Here is a 20788-nt window from a genome sequence, read left to right on the forward strand (position 1 = left end):
CAAATAAATTAAAAGCAGTAATTTTGTTAAGGATATATTTTTACAGTTTCTTAAAATTAGAAACCTAATACGTTTTTTTATTTGCCTAATATAGGTATATTTTGTGGAAGCAACTGAATGTTTACAATATTGGCTCTTTATGATAATCAAGACTGTTTACATATTTCTAAAAAGAAGACCTCCATTATCAGTAATGCTAACTTATTTATGACAAGGTGGAATTGGTACTTCCCTTCTCATTTCAGTGTCCTTTTTATAATAAGATAGTAGAAATCCCTCAGCGTATGAAGGAGAGGAAGCTAGACATACAAGTTTGGATTAGTGCATCAAAGAAAGACAGTTGCATAAAAATGCGGACAAAAAGTGGTTAAGCAAGTTGGAGGCAGAGAGCATTTATCATTAAACTCATTCTGAGGGGACCACCTGAGAAAGTTCCATTATTGTATTTTTAAAAGTGTTGCAGTAATTACTATAGTCTCTTATGTATGTAGGAGAGTAATTACTATAGTCTCTTATGTATGTAGAATTAGTATTCACATTCATCTTTATATTTTAAAGTCACTTCCTAAATCATTACAAATAGCCTTTCTACCTACTTGTCAATGGCCAAACTCCTATGTCCAGCTGTCATCTTGCTCTTTAATTCCAGACCTGTGGCCCACTCTGCACAAACTAGCTGTGTGTTTAGACAAGCTACTTAAGCTCTCTATGTTTCAGTTTTCTCATTTATAAAATTAGCTTTTGAGGATTAAATGAGTTAATAGAAGGAAAGCACTTTGAATAATGCCTGATATACAATAAGCATTCAATATTACTAGCATTCTTTCTACTAGTATTATTTTTGAACTACTGTCTTCAAAAATGTCCTGAAATCTAATATACCCAAAACAGTATAATTTTATGCCTGTTCAAAATTCTTGCTCTATTTGGTTTTTAGATGTAAAGTACTAGAATTATCACTTTCCCCAAGTGATCCACTTACTCAAGTTAGAAATCTTGGTACCATAAGACTGTGTTACTACTCCTTCACCACCTAAAGTATCTTCACACTCCTACCTCTCACATAGGGACTTCTCTCACTAGATGATGATTATCCTGGTGACAGGGACTATATTATTATTTTCAGAATTTCATGAATTGCCCTTACTGTTGACATCTGTGTATCCCTGGCAGCTGGTAAAGTTTCTTTCCTACATTAGATCCTCAATAAATGCATCTTCCAGTGTGCGTGTGTGTGTATGTACATTACATACATACCTATAATACTCTCTTTCTGTTTTCCTTAAAGCTTTAGCTTGATCATAACACTTTTAAAGTATATAATCATTCTATTCAGGAAGCCAATTATGTAATCACACCTTCAAAAAATTTACAGATATCATCTGATTTTCAATGCTGGTGAGATTGTAGGAAATTCTTAACTCTCATACAATACTAGTATTAAGATAAATTGGTACAGACTCTTTTAAAAGACACACTTTAAGAGCCATAAAATTTTTCATTGTATTTGCCTGAATAACTCTGTAAATTCACAGCAGAAACAAAAAGAAAACTGATTTGCAAAAACATTCATTATCCTTTCCTCTATAATGGAAAACAATCTGAATGATGAATTATAATTTTGAACTCTCAATGGACTATTATAGAGCTATCAAAGTTATTATTATAATGATGATAGCAACAGAAATACATGATGTTTTCTAAAAACTACGCTGAAATTACAACTATGTAAAAAGTTTAAACACATTGGGGTCTGCAAATGGAGTCTGTATTTTTGAATAACTTCTGATACTAAAATAAAAGCAATTTTAATCAGAAGAACATATTACACAAGACATTAAACTATAAGTTAATATTTATTTTTTCTCTATCTTTTTTTTATTTTAGAGAGCACACACAAGTAGGGAAGAGGGGTAGAGGGAAAGAGAGAGAATCTTAAGCAGGCTCCACACTCACCACAGAGGCCAGTGTGGGGCTCAATCCAACAACCCTGGGATCATGACCTAAGCTGAAATCAAGAGTTGGGCGTTCCACTGACTGAACCACCCAGGTGCCCCTAAATTAAGATTTCAATAACATATTTCAAAACGTCATATACCTCTGGGTAAACTTCAAATATGGTGTGTAGTCTATTACAGCAGGAAAGTTTCCATCCAATCCCTCTCCCTTGAGGCAGAAGCTAAGAAACAAATAAATATGTCACATAATACATCAAACCTTTAAATCGACCTTAAGCATTATAAACAATCTCTGGTTCGAGACATTTGTTTCATCAAATTGTAGGTAAATTTTTTATTCATATTTTAGATGTTACTTGTTACAAATAAACACCTCAATAAAGATACTCTGCGTTCAATACCAATGACAAAGGACTGCACAGTACACTCTAACCTGAATATATCATGCAAAAGAAAAATTTTCTGAGAAATCTGTTGAAACGTTATTTGACACTATTTTAGTCTTCACTGGATTTTTTAAGACGTCATTAGAGGATTTTCAAATGAAAACTTGTTCATGTTTTCATACAAATTCTTAGATGCTGCTGACTATATTGTTAAAAGATTTAACTAATTAGAAGATGACAGTTTTTTAAACTATGAATAAGTGAAAGGGCCTGGGTCTTAGACCTAAAAAGAAAGCTAAAAAAAATCCTTTTGATCATCAGTCAATCCTTTTTGAGGCCATGGCAACAGGAAAGGTTGCTACTTGCCCAAAGTCATACTGGGAGTCACATAAAGCCAGTAAAAAAACTCTAGACCTCTGGTCTCCCAATCCAGTAATCTTTGTTTTGTATGATGGTGTATCCAATAGGATAATAAAAAAAGTGTTTAGTTTTATGGTCACTGTTATTAAAAAAGTACATCTACTAGGAACATAAACAAGAACATTTACAAGATATAGGTGGATCTTTCAAAAAACAAATTATTCTATGAACTCCTATGTTCTGATTTCTTTGGGAAGTCTGCCTATTGAAATTCCATTTATAAATGTTAATATCAAGAGTATCTTGGTATTGCTCCATACTTTTTCATGCTTGAATAAGGAGTGAGCCAAAGTGGCAATACTTTATAAGGGCTTTCCTTCATTTACAGAAATATTACTAATGTATCTTTAAGACATTTACTTTCAGCTGATCATACAGTATCATTGGGTTACAATAAACCAAGAGTTCACATTCTTATCCCAGGTTTTCTTTTTGCACCAAAAAACAGAAATGTAAAGGATTCAGACAGAACCAGCAGGATGACAGGTGAAAAATTAATACACTCAGAAGGATCAAAAAGACAACCTCCATATGGCATCTATCATTTTTGTATTCTAAACAATTAAGCTAATAACCTAATACTACTTTATTAAATTTTAAACAGAGGAAAGTTATACTGAGAAAATGAAAATATTTTGAAAAGGAAGTGATTTGCTAAAAAAAAAAAAAAGGTACCCTCAGTGATTTGCTAAAAAAAAAAAAAAGTTACCTGTATTAAAAATGAGCAGCATTATATTTCTATTAAAGATCTAACAGCAGATTTTCATTTAAGTTTTATACTTATTTTGTTGATACTCTTAGATTTTAAGTGATATTTTTCAATAAAATTGTAATATTTCCATTAATCTTATGTTTGAATTGTTATAAGCAAACTTTTTATTTTTAGCATAATGTAAAATCTTAGATCAATTAAAGAATACAAAAAGATACTTCCATGAATATATGAAAAACTTACATTTACCTTTTTAGAACTTACACTCAGTCTGAAATCAATTCATCTTGTTGATGATAGAAGCAAATATTAATAATATTTCTGATGGCCCAGATACATAATATAAACACAAGATACCAAACACATCATGCCAGGAGTTTTTTTATTTCAACACATGAGATCATGAAAATCTTTCTGGCTTTCCATCTACTTTCAGTGCATCTTTTCACTTTATAGCAGTAGCTGCAAAATACTGAGAGATAAGATCCAAAAACTTCCTTCAGGGCTACAAGGGTACATAATCTTTTGCTGGGGAGATATAGTCTAAGATTTGCCCAAACTACAGAACAAACATGTCAGTTAAATCCTTAACTTTGAGACAGTCTCTTTGCTGAGAGCAAACCCAGTTAGAAAGCTGATGTTACTGGAAAGGGAACGACATGAATCAAATATCAATATCCAGCTGTGTGCTTTACTTCTTATTAGCAAACCAAGAATAAAAGCTAAGTAGAAACTGGTATGAGGTAGAATAATTTAAAACCTGAATGCATTTAGACTAAGTACCTGAAATCAATGGCATTGAGTCCAAGCAGCATGCCAGCAAGCATATTTGCTTCCTCGCCCAAGACAATTGCTCCATCGTCATAAAATCGCCTATAAAATGAAACGGGTAAATATATAAATATTAAAAACAGACTGAAGTATCCTCTCTAGAAATTATTTAGAAACCAAACTAAGGTATAAAGAACTAAATTTTATTTATCAAAATAAAAACTATTTGGATCAGCCAATTCTTCAAGATATTTAGGAAAAAAAACAAAAAATGCTGCCATAAGAACAACAACAAAAAATTATTCTAAGTATTTCCACCACTTTTAAAAAGAACTTCCAAAGTAACTCTGTCAACTGGCCAAGACTGCCTACTCTGTTTCCCTAACAGCGAAGCAATATAAATGTAATCTGAAAGGTGGAAAATTCACATTTTTACTGGTCTAATTTTGAAATTCTGTAGATATTATTGTATATACAGAAAAAGACAAACACACATTGTTTTTCTGTAAGTACAAGAAAGTCCATTTATTAACTAAATGGAGAACTAGAGAGATGTGATCATTAGTAATTCATCCTAATCTTTTAACACTACAATACTAATGAGCTAGCAGGATGTTTGCGTATGAAAAAGGAAGTATTCATTATCTCTGACAAAATAAATTATGAATCCACCTCTCTTAATTCTTGTAAAGCTTATTGTTTTGGTTAATGTCAGTTTTTAAAATACTACAATTTTATTTTAAAATATTTAAAATAAGTATTTTGAGAAAATATTATGATACGAGTCTATGGCATTTTCCCACAAATAAGTACGATCATTGTATTTACTTTTAAAAATAATACTGTGCAAAAACTAGTTTATGTTCAATAACCAGGCATCATTTGATTGTATTACCTATTTATATTAGATACAGACAGTGGACACCACTCTGTAAGATCCCACCAACTAAAAGGAAACTTTAGTAATGGAATTTTAGTAAATTTTATTTAATTAATTAATTAATTAATTAATTAATTTTATTTATTAAATAAAAATAATTTTATTTATTTATTTTATTTATAAAATAAAATTAAATAAAATTTATTTATTTATTAAATTAAATTATTCCATTTTAGTAAACGGAATTTGTCTTACTCTTTTTAGTCATGAGTTTATTAAGGCTGCAAAAAAATTTAATAAGCTCATAATCCACCAATTTTGCATAGTTCATAGTTTAAAAAATACTTTTACAAACATATCCTTTGATACTTCTTTAAAAAGTCCATGAAGCAAAGGTGGAAAGAACTATTATTAGTTTCAAATTTTCCATCAAGAAAAGTTAAGAATTAGGTTAAAACAATTTGCCCAAGCTCATGCAGATAAACTGCTCAAGGAAGAAACATAATTCTTCTTACTTTAAGTTCTATATATTTTCTTTTAAACCTTATCACTTCCTATAAAACAAAAATATTTAAAGAGAATTTAACCTATATTATAGTTCATAAGGAATTTTAAATGAGTGAAAAGTACAAAGGAAAATAAGAGACCTTCTGTCAGATACAAACAAATATGTGGGAAGACTTGCCTGGAATAGAGGTTTTGTGTTTCCTTGGAAATATGGGAATTGCTTTTATTGATTTATGTAAAAAGAGAAAAACTAAAACTTCCAGCCTAACAGAGATTAACAAAACAAGTGGAAAAAATTTCTACATACTTAAGGTTTTCCACAAAAAGGTAAAGATATTTAAATAAATTTATATACCTGAGATTTTGCCACTGTTCCAATAGCTAAAATGGCTGTTGACAAAATATTTTGACTCCGAAAAGAGTTATGATTACAATGGCTCTAGAGCCCAAATTCTGTTGAACACATGCCTTAAAAAGAATTCTGGTTTTTGATAACTGGGAGTCACCCATTATTCCTAGTATTTCCCTATATAAGAAAAGGTCTTTTTTTTTCTTTTTTAATTTTGAGTCCACCATGTTTAAAAGTACATTCTAAGAGTCAGATCAAAACTATTTCTGCTTATTCCTAATGTCAACATTGTGTTAGGGACTGCTGAAGAATACCAAAAACACACACATATCTCACCAGTTTCAGAGATTTCTTAAAGTCTAAAGATCTTATACAATATTCTTTTGAGGAGTTCTTTGGCTTAAGTTTTACTAATAATTTTTTAAGTAAACCAATATAAGTGAAACACTTGTTATATGTGAAATAATTCCACTTAAATAAAACAATACCTGAAGTGGAATGCTGCATAGACCTCATTTATTATGAGTTTTTACTGAACCAGAAGGGATGGGAGGACAAACGGTAGAGGAAGTGCTACTTAACGAGGTGTCCACTGTATGCGCAACATCTTCACTATTAATGCAAGCTAAGAAAAAAAGTATTTTTCATAAAATACACTTCTGAGATAACATTTAAAAAATAATTCAGTATTCAAAAAAATACTGAGTTAAAGTGATCTGAACCGAAAAAGGTATTTTTATCATTTAACCAAAGACATTACTCCCATGTATTAAAGAAGAAGCTGTTAGGAAAAATTAATTTTTTTTCTCTTAATCAAATCAACGTATCAATTTTGACTGGAAATCTGATTCTTGTTATCAACCCTTTCAAAGACTTCAAAAAAACCTGTAAACATCTACATTTTATCTTATAGAAAAACTAGAGCATTAATAAAGTTTGCTTATATAACCAAAGTTATGTAACAAATGAACCAAGGGTAAATCCTAAATGACTAAATTCAATAATAGTAAGGTATACACTAAAAAAATTCCCTTTTATTGAAAATATTTTTTGTTCTAAAGAAAATAATTGTATGAGAAGGACCTAACCAAAACAGTATAATGAATTGCTAAAATATATTATAAACAATGAAAGTACCAAGGTGAAAAAGATGTATTAAAACTTCAATTTAAAGCTTTATACATTAGATTGTATCCCTAAAGAAGTTACATGTTAGAAACAAAGAAAAATTATGAGCAACTACTGATATTACTGTATCTGGAGGAAAAGCTTCCATTGTAAAAGTTTTTTTCCATGTTTATTTTGAGAGAGAAAGAGAGAGAGAGAGAATGAACAAGTGGGGAAGGAGCAGAGAAAGAATTCCGAACAGGCCCGTCACTGACAGTGCAGAGCCTGATGTGGGGCTTGATCTCATGAACTGTGAGATCATGACGTGAGCCTAAATTAAGAGTTGGACGCTTAACCAACTGAGCCACCCAGGTGCCCTGCTTCCACTTTTTATTAGGTATACTCTTTCCAATCATTTGTTGACTACAAAAATATCAGAAACCAGAAAACCATTTAAAATAACACCCTAATAACAACCGTACTTTTTCTCTTATCATATATAATTTAACTCTCATTGAAATATATCTCTATAATTCTTTCTTTGGTGTTCATTCTGTAAAACTATTTGAAGGCCCTTCAGGTACTTCAATAACAAATACCCTTTGAATTGCATCCAAAGGAACCACCAGAGTATCATACTGATACTATATAATATCAGGCTTCAAATTTTCCTTTTTTGAGAGTCAAAAGTTATTACACACACTGAAAATGCAATACTAAAGTATGAGAAAGTTTCTCTTCTAAACCAAAGAAATTTCATTATCACATTCTTGCTCCCTTGCCCAGTTTAGTCTCTATGTATGAAATTTTAAGGGAGGAAGTTAGAAAAGTCTCCCTCATGACATCCAAAATAGATTATAGTATTATAAATAAATGTTATATTCCATTCAAAGACAAACTGAATCAGAATGAAACCTGACTAAAAAGTAAATCTCCAAATATCTTGCTAAGAATGTGAGATTCATTAATTATTTTATCAACAAATATAGAATAAGTTCCTACTATGTGGCAAGAACTGTGCCAGGTATGAAAGTTAAATAGTGGATGACCTAAGCATGGTCCCTCTCCATGAAGCTTACCATCTAGGGGAGGGGACAGGCAACAAACAAGAGAAAAAGGTAATTAGACTTGATAAGTAGGATAAGCAAATAAATAGGTTGTTGAAGTAGAGAAAAACTGAAGGAGAACTCAACTCTGAAGAAAATCACTATTAGGAAAGGCATTCTCAAGGGTTAAGCCTTATGCCCAGAGAAGTCTGATCACACAGGGCTCTGCAGGCCATATAACATTAATAATAAATGTGAACATTTACTGAGTGCCAAGCACAGTTACAAATGCTTGATATGAATAATCTTCCTTAACTTTACCAGCACATATTATGCCAGGGAGGGATTAAGAACTTGTGTAAGACTCTACAGATAGAAAGTGGTAAAACTAGGATTTGACTCCAAGAAATATGTTTGAAGAGAAACCATTCTAGACCTAAGTGGGAATTAACACAATCCTTTTAACATTCAAGAAGATTGGCTGGAAGATAAATGGCTAGTAGAAGGGGGAAAACTGGAAGCTCAATTAGGACACCAATAAGGGAGTGTAGACAAGAGATAAACAAGGTATTTATTACTGTAACCGTCATGGAGATTGAGGTAAATAGATCAAGATATATTTTGGAGAGAAGATTGACAAGACTTGATAATTAGGAATTATTATAGAAAATGAGGGAGAAAGAGAAATCAAATACGAATTTTAGATTCTGACTTGATCAACCATGTAGGTAGATTGTGAGACCACTTGTTAAGGAAGAGGTAAAGAAGATTAGAGGGGAAAAAAATCTGATCTAAACTCGCTAGCTAGAGATTTAAATGTGGTGTCATGATCATACAGGTGGTATTTAAAGCCATTCTAAAAATTCTACGAAGACAGAAAGGAAAATGAATAGAGAATAAAGATCACACAATACAGGGCTAAGTCAGGAAATACTGATCTTTCAAAGTTGTGAAGACCATGGAGAATGAGCTTCTTTTCACAGAGTCATTATTTTATCCCATTCCATCTTGATTTGATGTCAATCAAAATATACCACTGGATATTTAGTACAAAAAAAAAAGGCAATATGCTAGTGCGAACACACCAGTTACTGCATGCAGAGTAAAGGAATGAGGAACGGGAAAATGAAAGAATAAACTATCAACTAGTACTCAGGATGTGGTGGAACCAAACTGAGTTTTTTAATTTAAAAAAAAATTTTTTTAATGTTTTTATTTATTTTTGAAGGAGAGAGAGACAGAGCATGAGCTGGGGAGCAGAGAGAGAGGGAGACATAGAATTTGAAGCAGTCTCCAGGCTCTGAACTTTCAGCACAGAGCCTGATGCGGGGCTCGAATTCATGAACTGTGAAATCACGACCTGAGCCGAAGTCGGACGCTCAACTCACTGAGCCACCCAGGCACCCCTTTCCTTTTTTTTTTTTTTTTTTTGCATGTTTACTCATTTTTGAGAGACAGCGTGTGAGCGAGGGGGCAGTGAGAAAGGGAGACACAGAATCCGAAGCAGGATCTAGGCTCTGAGCTGTCAGCACAGAGCCTGACGCGGGGCTCGAACCCATGAACCACAAGATCATGACCTGAGCTGAAGTCGGACACTTAACCGACTGAGCCACCCAGGTGCCCCAAACTGAGGTTTTTAACACAGAATGTATTCTTGGTCTGTACGAACATAGTTCTGGAACAAAGTGGCAGGTTCCTTCTTTAGTAGACACCTTCTGTCTGCTGCTGGAACACATCAGTTTTATCTTCCTCCTCTATTTCCAACTGTGTGGGTATGTCTGTTTCACTGGCTGGCTGTCTTTCAAATGGGAATCTGATCTGCCTTATAGACAAACCCTGTGGTTGACAGAAGGCTTTCATTAGTTTGCTAAGTGTTGTATGCCTCTTAATCTTTTTTTTTTTTATTTTTTACTTTTTAATGTTTGTTTATTTTTGAGACAATGCGAGAGACAGAGTGCAAACAGCAGAGGGGCAGACAGAGGGAGATACAGAATCTGAAGCGGGCTCCAGGCTCTGAGCTGTCAGCACAGAGTCTGATGCGGGGCTCGAACCCATGAACCTCAAGATCATGACCTGAGCTGAAGTCGGATGCTTAACCGACTGAACCACTCAGACACCCTTATGCCTCTTAATCTTAACACTGCACCACAGAAGCATCCTGACCCAACACCTTCAAATTAATATGATCATTTTTCTCAGTCTTGACTCCTTCCTTGTGCTTTTCATTGACCACGGAGAATTTCAGAGTATCCTCCTCTGCCACTTCACAAAGGAGGTATCAGGTCCACACTGAATGAGCACAGACGCAAGTACCAGTAGTGGCATAAGAAGTACTTCATTTCTTTTTTATGACTGAATATCAATCCACAGTATGGAATATGTATTTTGTTTATTCATTTGTCAGTTGATAGGACATTTGGGTTGTTACCATTTTTTGGTTATTATGAGTAATGCTGCAATGAACGTCCATATATATGCTTTTTGTGAACATATTTTCAATTCTCTCGGAAATACATATACACATATATGCATGTGTAGATATATATGTATCTATAGATAGCTACACACACACATACATATATGTATCCATATATATAGGAGTTATGTGCTGGGTCATGTGGTAAATCTATATTTAACTTTTTGAGAAACTTCCAGACTGGTTTTCAAAGGGGCTACATGATTTGTTTCCTTCTATCAATGTATGAGGATTTCAATTTTTCCAGCTCCTTGCCAATGCTTGTTATTATTTGTTCTTTTGATTTTAGCCATCCTAGTGGATGAGCAGTAATATCTCATTGTGTTTTTGATTTGCAATTCCCTGTTATTGATGTTGAGCATCTTTCATGTGTTTATTGGTCATTTGTACATCCTCTCTAGAAAAATGCCTATTCAGATTCTTTGCCCATTTTTAAATGTTTTGTTTTTGTTTTTATTACTAAGTTGTAAGAGTACTTTATACATATTTCAGATAGAAGTCCCTTATCAGACATTTAACTTTGCAAAAATTTCCTCCCATTCTTTGGATCATCTTTTCACTTTCTTGGTGATATTCTTCAAAGCAAAAAGGTTTTAAGTTTGATTATGCCAATGTATCTACTTTTTCTTTAGTGGCTTGTGTATTTGCTATTATATCCGGGAAATTATTCCTAATCCAAGGTCAGGAAGATTTACATTTATGTTTTCTTCCAAGAGTTTTCATGGAAGTCTGATCCATTTTCAGTAATTTTTGTATATGAAATAAGGTAGTAGTGCACAAGCAAGTTTTATTAATGTTTTTCATCTTAATATAAAATATAAGTATTTTATTTATATTTTTAGGAAATAAATTATTTTAAAATATTTAATATTTAATATATTTTAAATATATATTTATAAAATATTTAATTATTGTATTTTATAATTTAAACAGATTCAGATTCTAAGTCTTTCTTAGCTCTTGAAAGATATGGTAATTTTTCACTATTCTATCTACTTTTCTGTAAGTGGGAAAAGTATTTATCAACTCCTTTTTCACTTTGTGACAGCTCAGTTAATTTTTGAAGTTTGGTTTCATACTTCACTCCTTCCTTCTCTTACACCTACTATAGTATAAAAAAATTATTATTTCTTCTGAGTACAACTTTTGTCATAAATTAAGTACTGCGGTACAATTGTAAAGTAACAAACAGGTCTCTACAAAACTAATTTTATCTCTACTTCATATTTTCCATATTTGTTACTTCAAATTCTTACCAGAATGGTTTCAATCTTATCTTGTTTCAAGTATCACATTTGTGTTTTTTAGCTTAACTTTTCTAACTATTTTTCAGTCTGTGGGTAGGGAGAAATTAAAACTTGGAACAAATTAATTCAGTTTCTACTTTACTTCTCTATTTCTCAGTCTTCCCAGTAACCTACAAAAACAATTGCCCACCTTTTTTTTTTTTTTTTAAGTTTGGATTCTAATCTCAACTCTCTAACCTCCCAACTCTGGCTATTTCCCAGTAACCCCTCAATCCCTAAACCAGAAACCCTGCAAGGGTTGTTTCCAATGGCTCACTAAGACATCCTCCATCTTAGAAAAAAAAAAAAAAAATCACTTGTATTTCTCTAACACTACAGAGCCATGTGATGTGCTCCTACAAGATAATTTACTATATTTCTGTTCCCCTACTTCTTCACCCAATCTTATCCTTGGATTTTCACAGATTATTACTCTCAAGCTTGCCTATTTTAGCTCATGTAGCTCCTCCTTCTGTCCTGGGGTAAACACTTGCATCACCATTTTAAAGGACGTCATTACTCTTTATCTGTGAAGAGTAGAACAAGAAAAGAAGACTTGATTCAGATACTCTCAAGATTCCTAAAGGACCAGAGATCATTTCTCATTGTTCTACAAGCACTTATGTCAGGAGCATCCAGACAAAAGGTAAGGTATAACTATTCTTTCCAATAGTTTGCTTGCATTTCACAAGCCTAATCTTCCAAATAGGTATGTTTCAGCCAGAGGTTCACAATCAAATTTATTTATAATTAAGAAGTTTCTTTGGTTTGACTTCAGTAAAAAAAAAAAAAAAAAAAAAAAAAAGCATAGTTTTGTTTTGCTTTTAAAAAGGAAGACTTTTTGCAACTGCATTTTTTAATTTCTAAGATGAGAATTCTGAAATAACACCCTCCTTCCTTTTCTGGAAATTAGAGCCATTGTATTAGCACTTAAATACTATGGGTGCATATATTATATAAACATATATTTGCTTGCATATGTGTAGAAACATTTACTAAGCCATGTTTCTGTTTCAATAATGCGTGCTTATATATTTTTACAAGAGTATTTTTACTTCATGGACTTTTTTAGAGCTGAATCATTTCCTTTTTATCAAAAAAGACAGCTAACACCTAAGAACAAGCCAAAAGGCATTTCCCTTTAAATATTTGAACTACTCAGTCTAAAAATGATCTATTCAAGAACTATTTCTACTCCACTCATTTGTCTAAGAAACAAGACTAACAACTTAGATTATCAATGCTTTAATTTCTATTCAGAAGACTAGCATAACTTTAATGCAACTATGCAAATGCACAGGAGATGTTTATTGTGTAAACTTCATTTTGATTTCATTGATTTAGGATTTATAGGTTTGATCTATGAGATTCTTATACTACTTTTATCTTCAAAACCTTAGTATCCTCAATATTTGGTATCTTCCATAATTAAACTGATTTACTAGAAATAATAAATAGAAGTAACAAAATTTTCATTTCACAAAGTTCATCTCAAACATCTAAGAGTTCATCATTTCACTGCCCAAGGAATCATACTGCAATAAAAGAATTCAGTAAGTATATATCAAACAATTATATGACATGATGGAAGTGTTAGTGATATGACAGTAATCATTTGATAGTTATAAGTGTATCAAATCAACATGTTGTACACCTTAAACTTCAAAATATGTCAATTATACCTAAGTAAAGTGGGAAAAAAACAAAGCAAAAATGTATCATAATAAATGCCCAGATTTTTTCAAAATCCAAAATGCCAAATATTGCAACAGGACATGGAAATTAAGATTCCAGATATATGAGTTCTTTATATATGGCCCTAATTGCTCTATCAAAACTGGTTTCTAGTTGTCACTCTTTTCTTCTCTTTCAGAAATATGATTTATGAGGTAGTAATATGTATGGTAATTTAGAAGTGCCTAAGGCAGTGTGGTCCAATAGAATGTTCTACATATGTGCTGTCCAGTTTGGTAGTCATTAGCTGCACATGCCTACTCAACACCTGAAATGTGACATGGCAACTGAAGAAGTGATTTGGTAATTTTATTTACTCTTAACTGACAGTAATTTACATGGTGGCATGTGGTTAGTGGCCACTGTATTGAATAGTACATGTTTAAGGTACTGAAAGTACTGAATATTTTCATTACAAATACTTTTGAAATGCAGAAAATCATTTTTTTAACAACAGTTATAAGCATAGAGATTAGCAGACCAGAGTTTTATAGGAATGCCTGTTGTCCTAATGTGAACCTTTTCTTTTATCATTGTAAAAAAGTAAAGTCACATGGCACAGTATGTCATCTCTTACGTGTATACAACCTAAGAAAAACAACACTAGTCTAGCCTGCCTTAAAAAGACAACTGAGCAATCACTAGTTATATGTATGAATTAAATGAAAGAAATAAAATAAATGTAATATAGAAAGAGAAAGAATGCTATAGGAATCTGATGGTGAGATTTTTCTTCAAATTGGTCAGGGAAAAGCCTGTGGAGAGAATGAACTTCAACTATTAAAAGTGTGAGAAATAGAAATGATTCAGAAAGATACTCTAGGTATAATGTAAAGCCTGAAAAGATAAACCCAAGAAGATGCATGGTTAGCTGACAAATGGCATTTTCCTGAGAAGATAGTGGATTTACCTGAGCAGTACAAAAAAAGAGGAAATAAAATAGCTAAGGACTTAAGATAGGAATGAATCTTCATCTTATTCTTACTTCTAATCTTTAGGTGATTCTTTTAAATATATATTTGAAAATCAAAAAGACTTTTAAACCTGGTTGTTTTGAAGTCTCTCAGAGCTGTAGAGATGTATTCAGATAAATGTTTTTCCATGAGTGCTACTCTAATCCAGGCTCTACCCTAAAAGGAAGAAGAAAGAATCAAATGTGAAAAAAAAATTACAGGTTAAAAAAATATTTTGTCCACTGTAATCAAAAATATAAGCATTTTAATATGTAAATAACAATTCAGTCAAAATATACATTTGATAAAGACTAAAAAATATTTAAGTAGATAAAAACAGGTAGGTTTTGATTATATAAAGTTTGTTTTTTTGTCATTTGTTTCTCTAAATATATAGGGTACCATATATCATACTAATTTTCTATCAGCTGTAGGGAGGTAACTATTAATATTGAGTTACTCGGGTCAGAGACTTTACGTAACTCTACTTCAATGCCCAAATTAACATGCTAATTAAAATGAGTCCCCTTATAAAACATGAAGAGCAGAGTCCATTCTTTTTTTTTTAAATGACCATTGCCACACCACTTGTTTAAGAAAACTTCCCACCTATCCTTCCAGAGGGAGCTTTTAGATAACTAATATTGAACCAAATTTCATTACGTTCCATGCATCCAAATCATGAGTTACTGAGTTTGCACCCGTAACATTCTAAAACTATTACCAAATATTTTAACTGGAAAAAACAAACTCACAATAAAGTTACACAAAACCATATATTCTAGTAGAAAATCACATAAGCAGACAATTCTGACTAAATGTGAATAATTTAATTTTACTTTTGAAAGGGGTAATATCATTCAATAGTTGAGACTAGCCAGTTTTGTTTTTGTTTTTGCTTTTTTTAATAATCCAAAGCATTTCTCCTGGACTCTGTTTAAAATTAAAGAATATAAGAGGTCACATTTGTAATGAGAATTTTTTAATTCGATTGCTTTCATTTTCACGCAGCCCTCCCACCAATCTCCAGAAAATCTATGAAGATTAATGAGATAGAAAATCAAAACAATGCAATGGCAGTTGAGAATAAAGGTGACGCTAATCATTATACATGATGGTCAATCACCTGGTATGGAGAAAAAAAGCATTTTTTAAAAAGTTTACTTATTTATTTTTGGGGGGGGGGAGGGAGGGAGGATGAGCAAGCTGGGGAGGGACACAGAATCCAAGAAGGCTCCGTACTGTCAACACGAGAGAGGCCTGACACAGGGCCCAACTCACAAACCATGAGATCTGAACTCACTCACGGACCCTGAGATCATGACCTGAGCCAAAATCTTGAGATCATGACCTGAGCCAAAATGGAGTCTGATGCTTAACCAACTGAGCCACCCAGGTGCCCAGAAAAAAACAAAAAACACACACAACATTCTTCAGAAATGTCTATACCTCTAGTGAATTCACCAAACCTCTGGATAGGAAAGATCAAAAAGGAGTCAATCTAGACAGTGGTAAAACCTGACAAACTAGAAGCAGCAGTATTGTGAAAAAAAGGAACCATATGAATGTGATTAGCAGGGCAGTCAATTTGTTCATCAAACTCAAAACCCCTTTTAGTTTGCCCAGGGCTCAGTCCATTATTCCTGCTGAGTAAGCCTTGGGGAACCTACAAAGAGCAGTGGCTGATCAGAACAAAAGGAAGGAAGAAGCAAGCCATTGGTCAGCAGTCTCAAGTTTCTCTCCTGAAATTTCCTTTGAAAGACACAGAGACTGGTAGTGGTGGTTTGAATCAAAAGGCTATGATTTCACCAGAGCAGAAGGTGGGAGAGTTGCTCGCCAGAGAAAGTTAGACACAGGAGACTGTGCTATTGCTAGATAAGAAATGTGGGGAAAGCCCTGCTTCCTGATTTATTAATTTCAATTCATGCAAAACTGGCCTGCACTTAATTTCCTGTCCTTGTATGTTTGTGGAATTCTCTATTATATTGTGATAATACACTGTGCTAATTTTAAGTTTCTTTTCTTTCAACAAAAGAACTTTTACTAGAACAGGAGATAAACAGACTTATAAAAGTTGTTGGGGCCATAAAGTGGGAAAGCCTTACAGCTTGGCTTAATTAATATATGCTTATCTCTGGCTTAAGAAACATTAAGATATTTATATACATTAAAATACTTAATCTTCTCAAGAATTGTGTGAGTTACAATACTAGCCCTACCTTACTCTATGAGGAAACAAAAAACAGACACATTGAGAAGACAGGAAACATCTCACCACCAAACCAACCAACCTAACTGAACTAAAATCTATACGCTCTATATACTCTACCTTCCCTCCTGTTTCAGGGGATAACCTATAATCATTTAAGAGAGTAAAAAAACAAATTACAGAGTAGGCAAAGATATCTGCATTATATACATATGACAAAAAGCTCTCATTTATAAAATACAAATAATTCTTACAAATCTATAAGAATAACTCAACTAAAAATTGGGCTTGCAAGGGAAAGACTTTATAGATTCTACTTCTTTAGTGGGTACCAAAATATTCAGATGTTTTCTTCCTTTTTAAGTTAGTTTTATAATTTTTTTCAAAGATTTGTCCATTTCATTTAAATTTTAAAATTCCTAGGTATGGTGACTTGGTTAAGTGTGCTACTCTTGATTTCAGGTCAGGTCAAGATCTTGTGGTTTGTGAGCTTGAGCCCTGCGTCAGTTTCTGTGCAGACAGTGCAGAGCCTACTTGGGATTCTCTCCCTCCCTCTCTGCCTCTCCCCACCTTAGAATAAATAAATAAACCTTAAAAAAATAAAATTTATAGGTATGAATTATTCATAATATCCTTTTAGGATTTTTAATGCCTATACGGCCTATGGGGTTGGTTGGCCTATTTCTTTTTTTTTTTTTTTTTTTTCCAACATTTATTTATTTTTGGGACAGAGAGAGACAGAGCATGAACGGGGGAGGGGCAGAGAGAGAGGGAGACACAGAATTGGAAACATGGCCTATTTCTGATACTGGTAATTTATAATCTTTTTCTCTGTATGAATAGTCTTGTTAGAAGCTTACCAATTGTATTAATCTTTTTAAAACCACCACCTTTTAGTTTTGTTGAGCTTTTTCTATTGTATATATTTTTTCAATTTAATTGATTTTTTTCCCTTTATTTCTTTCCTTCTTTTTGGATGTATTACTTTTCTTAAATAGCTTCTTGAGATGAAAACCTTGATCAATGACTTTCAGCCTTTATTTTTTTTTAATACATGAGCCTACGTAAGTCTTTTTTTCTCTAAGCACAAATTTTACATGTTATATTTTCATTATCACTACTTTCCATTTATTTTTCCATTTTAATTTTAACCTCTTTCATCCGTGACTTATTTAGAAGTCCTTCTCAATTTTTACTCACATAAGCATTTTCTAGTTATATTTTTGTTATTAATTATAGCTTAATTCCACTGTGATCAGAGAACACATTTGAGATGATGTCAATCTGAAATTCAATGAAATGAATTATAACTCAGCATATGATCAATTTTTGGGTAAGTTCTGTATGTGTTTGGTTTGAATGAGTATTTTGAATGAATATTTATACATTCTTACATACTTCAGTTCTCTGGTACTACTAATCCTTATTAATATTTTCTACTACAATTACTTAAAAGTCTACTATCTGCATCTCCAATAGATCTGTTTCAATTACCTTTTTTTATTTCTTAGTTTTGGTCATTAGATCTTGTTTCCTGATATGCATAGTGAGCGGTTTTTGATTGAATACTGGACACTGTATATAAAAGTTTGTAGCTGCACTAACGCTACCTTTCTCTAGAGTAGATTTATTTTTGCTCAGGTAGTAAGGGAGTGTACTTAAACATCACTTTTCACTGTTTAAGGGCACCAATTGTAGGACTTTTTTGGGCTGGTCTTTGTCTGAATATCTCTTACTCCCAAGGTGGAATCTTTCTGGGGTCACAAATAAAAGTCTACAGTATTTTACAAGGCCCCTCCAACTTGTTTGACCTTAAACTCTAACCTCTTTATCTCCAGACCAAAACTGTGAAATCTTTATAATCAGCTTTTTTAGCTTCCTACCTGCAACTTTCAGCCTGGTTTATGAGACTTTTGCTCTATGCTTCAAGTAGCTAAAAGTTGGCAAACACCTCACAGGAAAACTGCATGTATAACTTCAGACACATCTGTCTGCAGCTATCTCAATAAAGTCCTGGTTTCAGTGGCAGGTCCAAGTTCCACCTTCTGTTTCTCTAGCCTAGAGAAACTAAAAGAATTCCCAGCACTCTCTGATTGACTCTGTATCAATGATGTGAACAGACAAATGTCCTTAGGCTAACAGCCAAGATGAAAGTAGGGCTCACACCTCATGTACGATCCTTCTCTCTAGTATTGTGGCCACTTAAGTCCTCATGCCTTGTCTGTTCTCTTATGTCTTAAATTTATTGTTTTGTGTATTTTATCCAAACTCTACAGTTGTTGGCAGAAGGGATGCTCTGATACAAGCTACTCTGTCATCACCAGAATCAGAAACTGGTTCATTTCTCACCTCCAGGATCATCTTTTTTTTTTTTTTACTTCAGTTATATCCTTCTACTATGACTCTCTCCCTCCATGTGCATTCTCCATACTGCACTCAGTTGATCTTTTTGAAATGCAAACTACATAACAATACTCTATTATTTAAAAAAAATTAAAAGAAAGAAACCCTTAAGTAGCTCCCCATTGCATTCAGAGTAATATCTAAACTCTTAACATACTCTGCTTCCTCTGCTTACCATTTGAACAGCACATTTCTTTCTGTAATTCACATCCTGGCTCAAATGTTGTTGCATCACACAAGCCTTCCCTACCCAACCTATCTAAAAGAGTGTCCTTTCTTCTACCACTCTGATCACTTTCTAACTTAACCTGTTTCATTTTTTTAAGGCCCCTGAGATTATATTATATATACACTGATTTGTTATAATTACTGAAACATTACACAACATTTGTTCTCTGCCATCTTTTCACCAATGCCACTGTATCCTCAATATTTATCAACAGTTTCTAGCACACAGTAGACAGTCAATATATACTTGTTGAATAAATGGATAAAACTAAAGTAGATAAGTAACTTGCTCATTGCCAGTAGGCATTAGAGGTACCAGTGACAAGTGGGGAAAAGGAATGATGTGAGGAAAATGGTCTTTCATAAAGATTCATATGAACTTAGTATTTAAAATGGAAAGAATGTAAAACAAATGGGCAGAATCAGAGTATTTCTGGTTTCTGCCTAGGAAACCGTTTATTTTTAAAGCTCCCCAAGTATGTCTGCCATTCTTCCAGGTTTGCAGCAATCACAATAAAGAATTAGGAATAGGAAATGTCAAGCGGTGGTTTAAGGGACAAGAGGAGACAGATTTGTTAGTAATAGAAAATGATTATAAAAATCATGTCTTCACAAATCTATCTTACTGTAAAGTTCTAGTATTTGATAACTCTAGTGTATCTGTGATTAATAGCCCCACTGTCCCTACCTCTTTCGGTAGAAAATTTGGCTAACCTGCCTCTAAGAAAGAGCAGTGATAAAGTCAGCTTCTGAATAAAGGAAAAAGTATACAAGAGGATGAGACCAAAAAAGACCAGGAAGGATTGGGGATTTCTGTCCTAGAAATGTGTTAAGGACTGCATTCACAGTTCTGACATAGTATAGGTACTCAAAAGTGTATCAGATGAAAGAATGCATGAATATATGAATGGCTGGTATGGCCAGCATATTCAGAAATTGGTCCAATATGTTAAACTCAAGAACCAAAGAAGTGTACAGGGTAAGCAACCACAAACCAGGAAAGCTTAACTTAGCCACAAACAAGAACTGTTCTTAAAAACAAAGAAAAAGAGGGGCACCTGGATGCCTTAGTCAGGTGAGCATCTGACTGTTCATTTTGGCTCAGGTCATGATCTCATGGTTCATGAGTTTGAGCCCTGCCTTGGGCTGTGCGCTGACAGTGTAGAACCTGCTTGAGATTCTCTCTCCATCTCTCTCTTCCCCTCCCCCACGCTTGCTCTCTTTCTCTCTCAAAATAAACTTAAAAAAAAAAAAGAACCATTAAAAACAAAGAAAAAGAAAACTACATAAGATAGGCAGGAAGGCAAGAAGAACTCAAGAACAGTATAGGGCTCATATGCTGGAATTGCTGTTGCCTCACACA

General features: G+C 33.1%; 3 protein-coding genes across 7 annotated transcripts in view; 1 reads left to right on the forward strand and 2 right to left on the reverse strand.

Annotated features, from left to right (window-relative positions):
* Positions 1–20788, reverse strand: part of RUNDC3B (RUN domain containing 3B) — a 155052-nt gene that overhangs the window by 71049 nt on the left and 63215 nt on the right. For all 4 annotated transcript variants that reach the window (XM_040472768.1, XM_040472769.1, XM_040472767.1 and 1 more), the window contains 3 exons: positions 14677–14762; positions 4260–4349; positions 2099–2179 (listed from right to left, as the gene is read on the reverse strand). In XM_040472768.1, coding sequence (XP_040328702.1) covers positions 2099–2179; positions 4260–4349; positions 14677–14762 — 257 coding nt within the window. The remainder of the gene's footprint in view (positions 1–2098; positions 2180–4259; positions 4350–14676; positions 14763–20788) is intronic.
* On the reverse strand, positions 9797–10414 carry LOC121028951 (small ubiquitin-related modifier 2-like; the record flags this gene model as incomplete). The annotated part of the gene is made up of 2 exons (XM_040473049.1): positions 9797–10026; positions 10283–10414. Coding segments are annotated over 2 exons (321 nt in total), but the record flags the coding sequence as incomplete, so codon positions are not given.
* Positions 12374–20788, forward strand: part of ABCB1 (ATP binding cassette subfamily B member 1) — a 238509-nt gene continuing 230094 nt past the window's right edge. Inside the window, exon 1 of one of the 2 annotated variants that reach the window (XM_040472766.1) lies at positions 12374–12544. In XM_040472766.1, the coding sequence (XP_040328700.1) occupies positions 12521–12544 (24 nt within the window). In that variant the 5' untranslated portion in view covers positions 12374–12520. The remainder of the gene's footprint in view (positions 12545–20788) is intronic. The other variant, XM_040472764.1, reaches the window with a different exon arrangement.

The sequence above is a fragment of the Herpailurus yagouaroundi genome, unplaced genomic scaffold (genome assembly GCF_014898765.1).
Source record: "Herpailurus yagouaroundi ecotype Mexico unplaced genomic scaffold, PumYag 100, whole genome shotgun sequence".
NCBI lineage: Eukaryota > Metazoa > Chordata > Mammalia > Carnivora > Felidae > Herpailurus > Herpailurus yagouaroundi.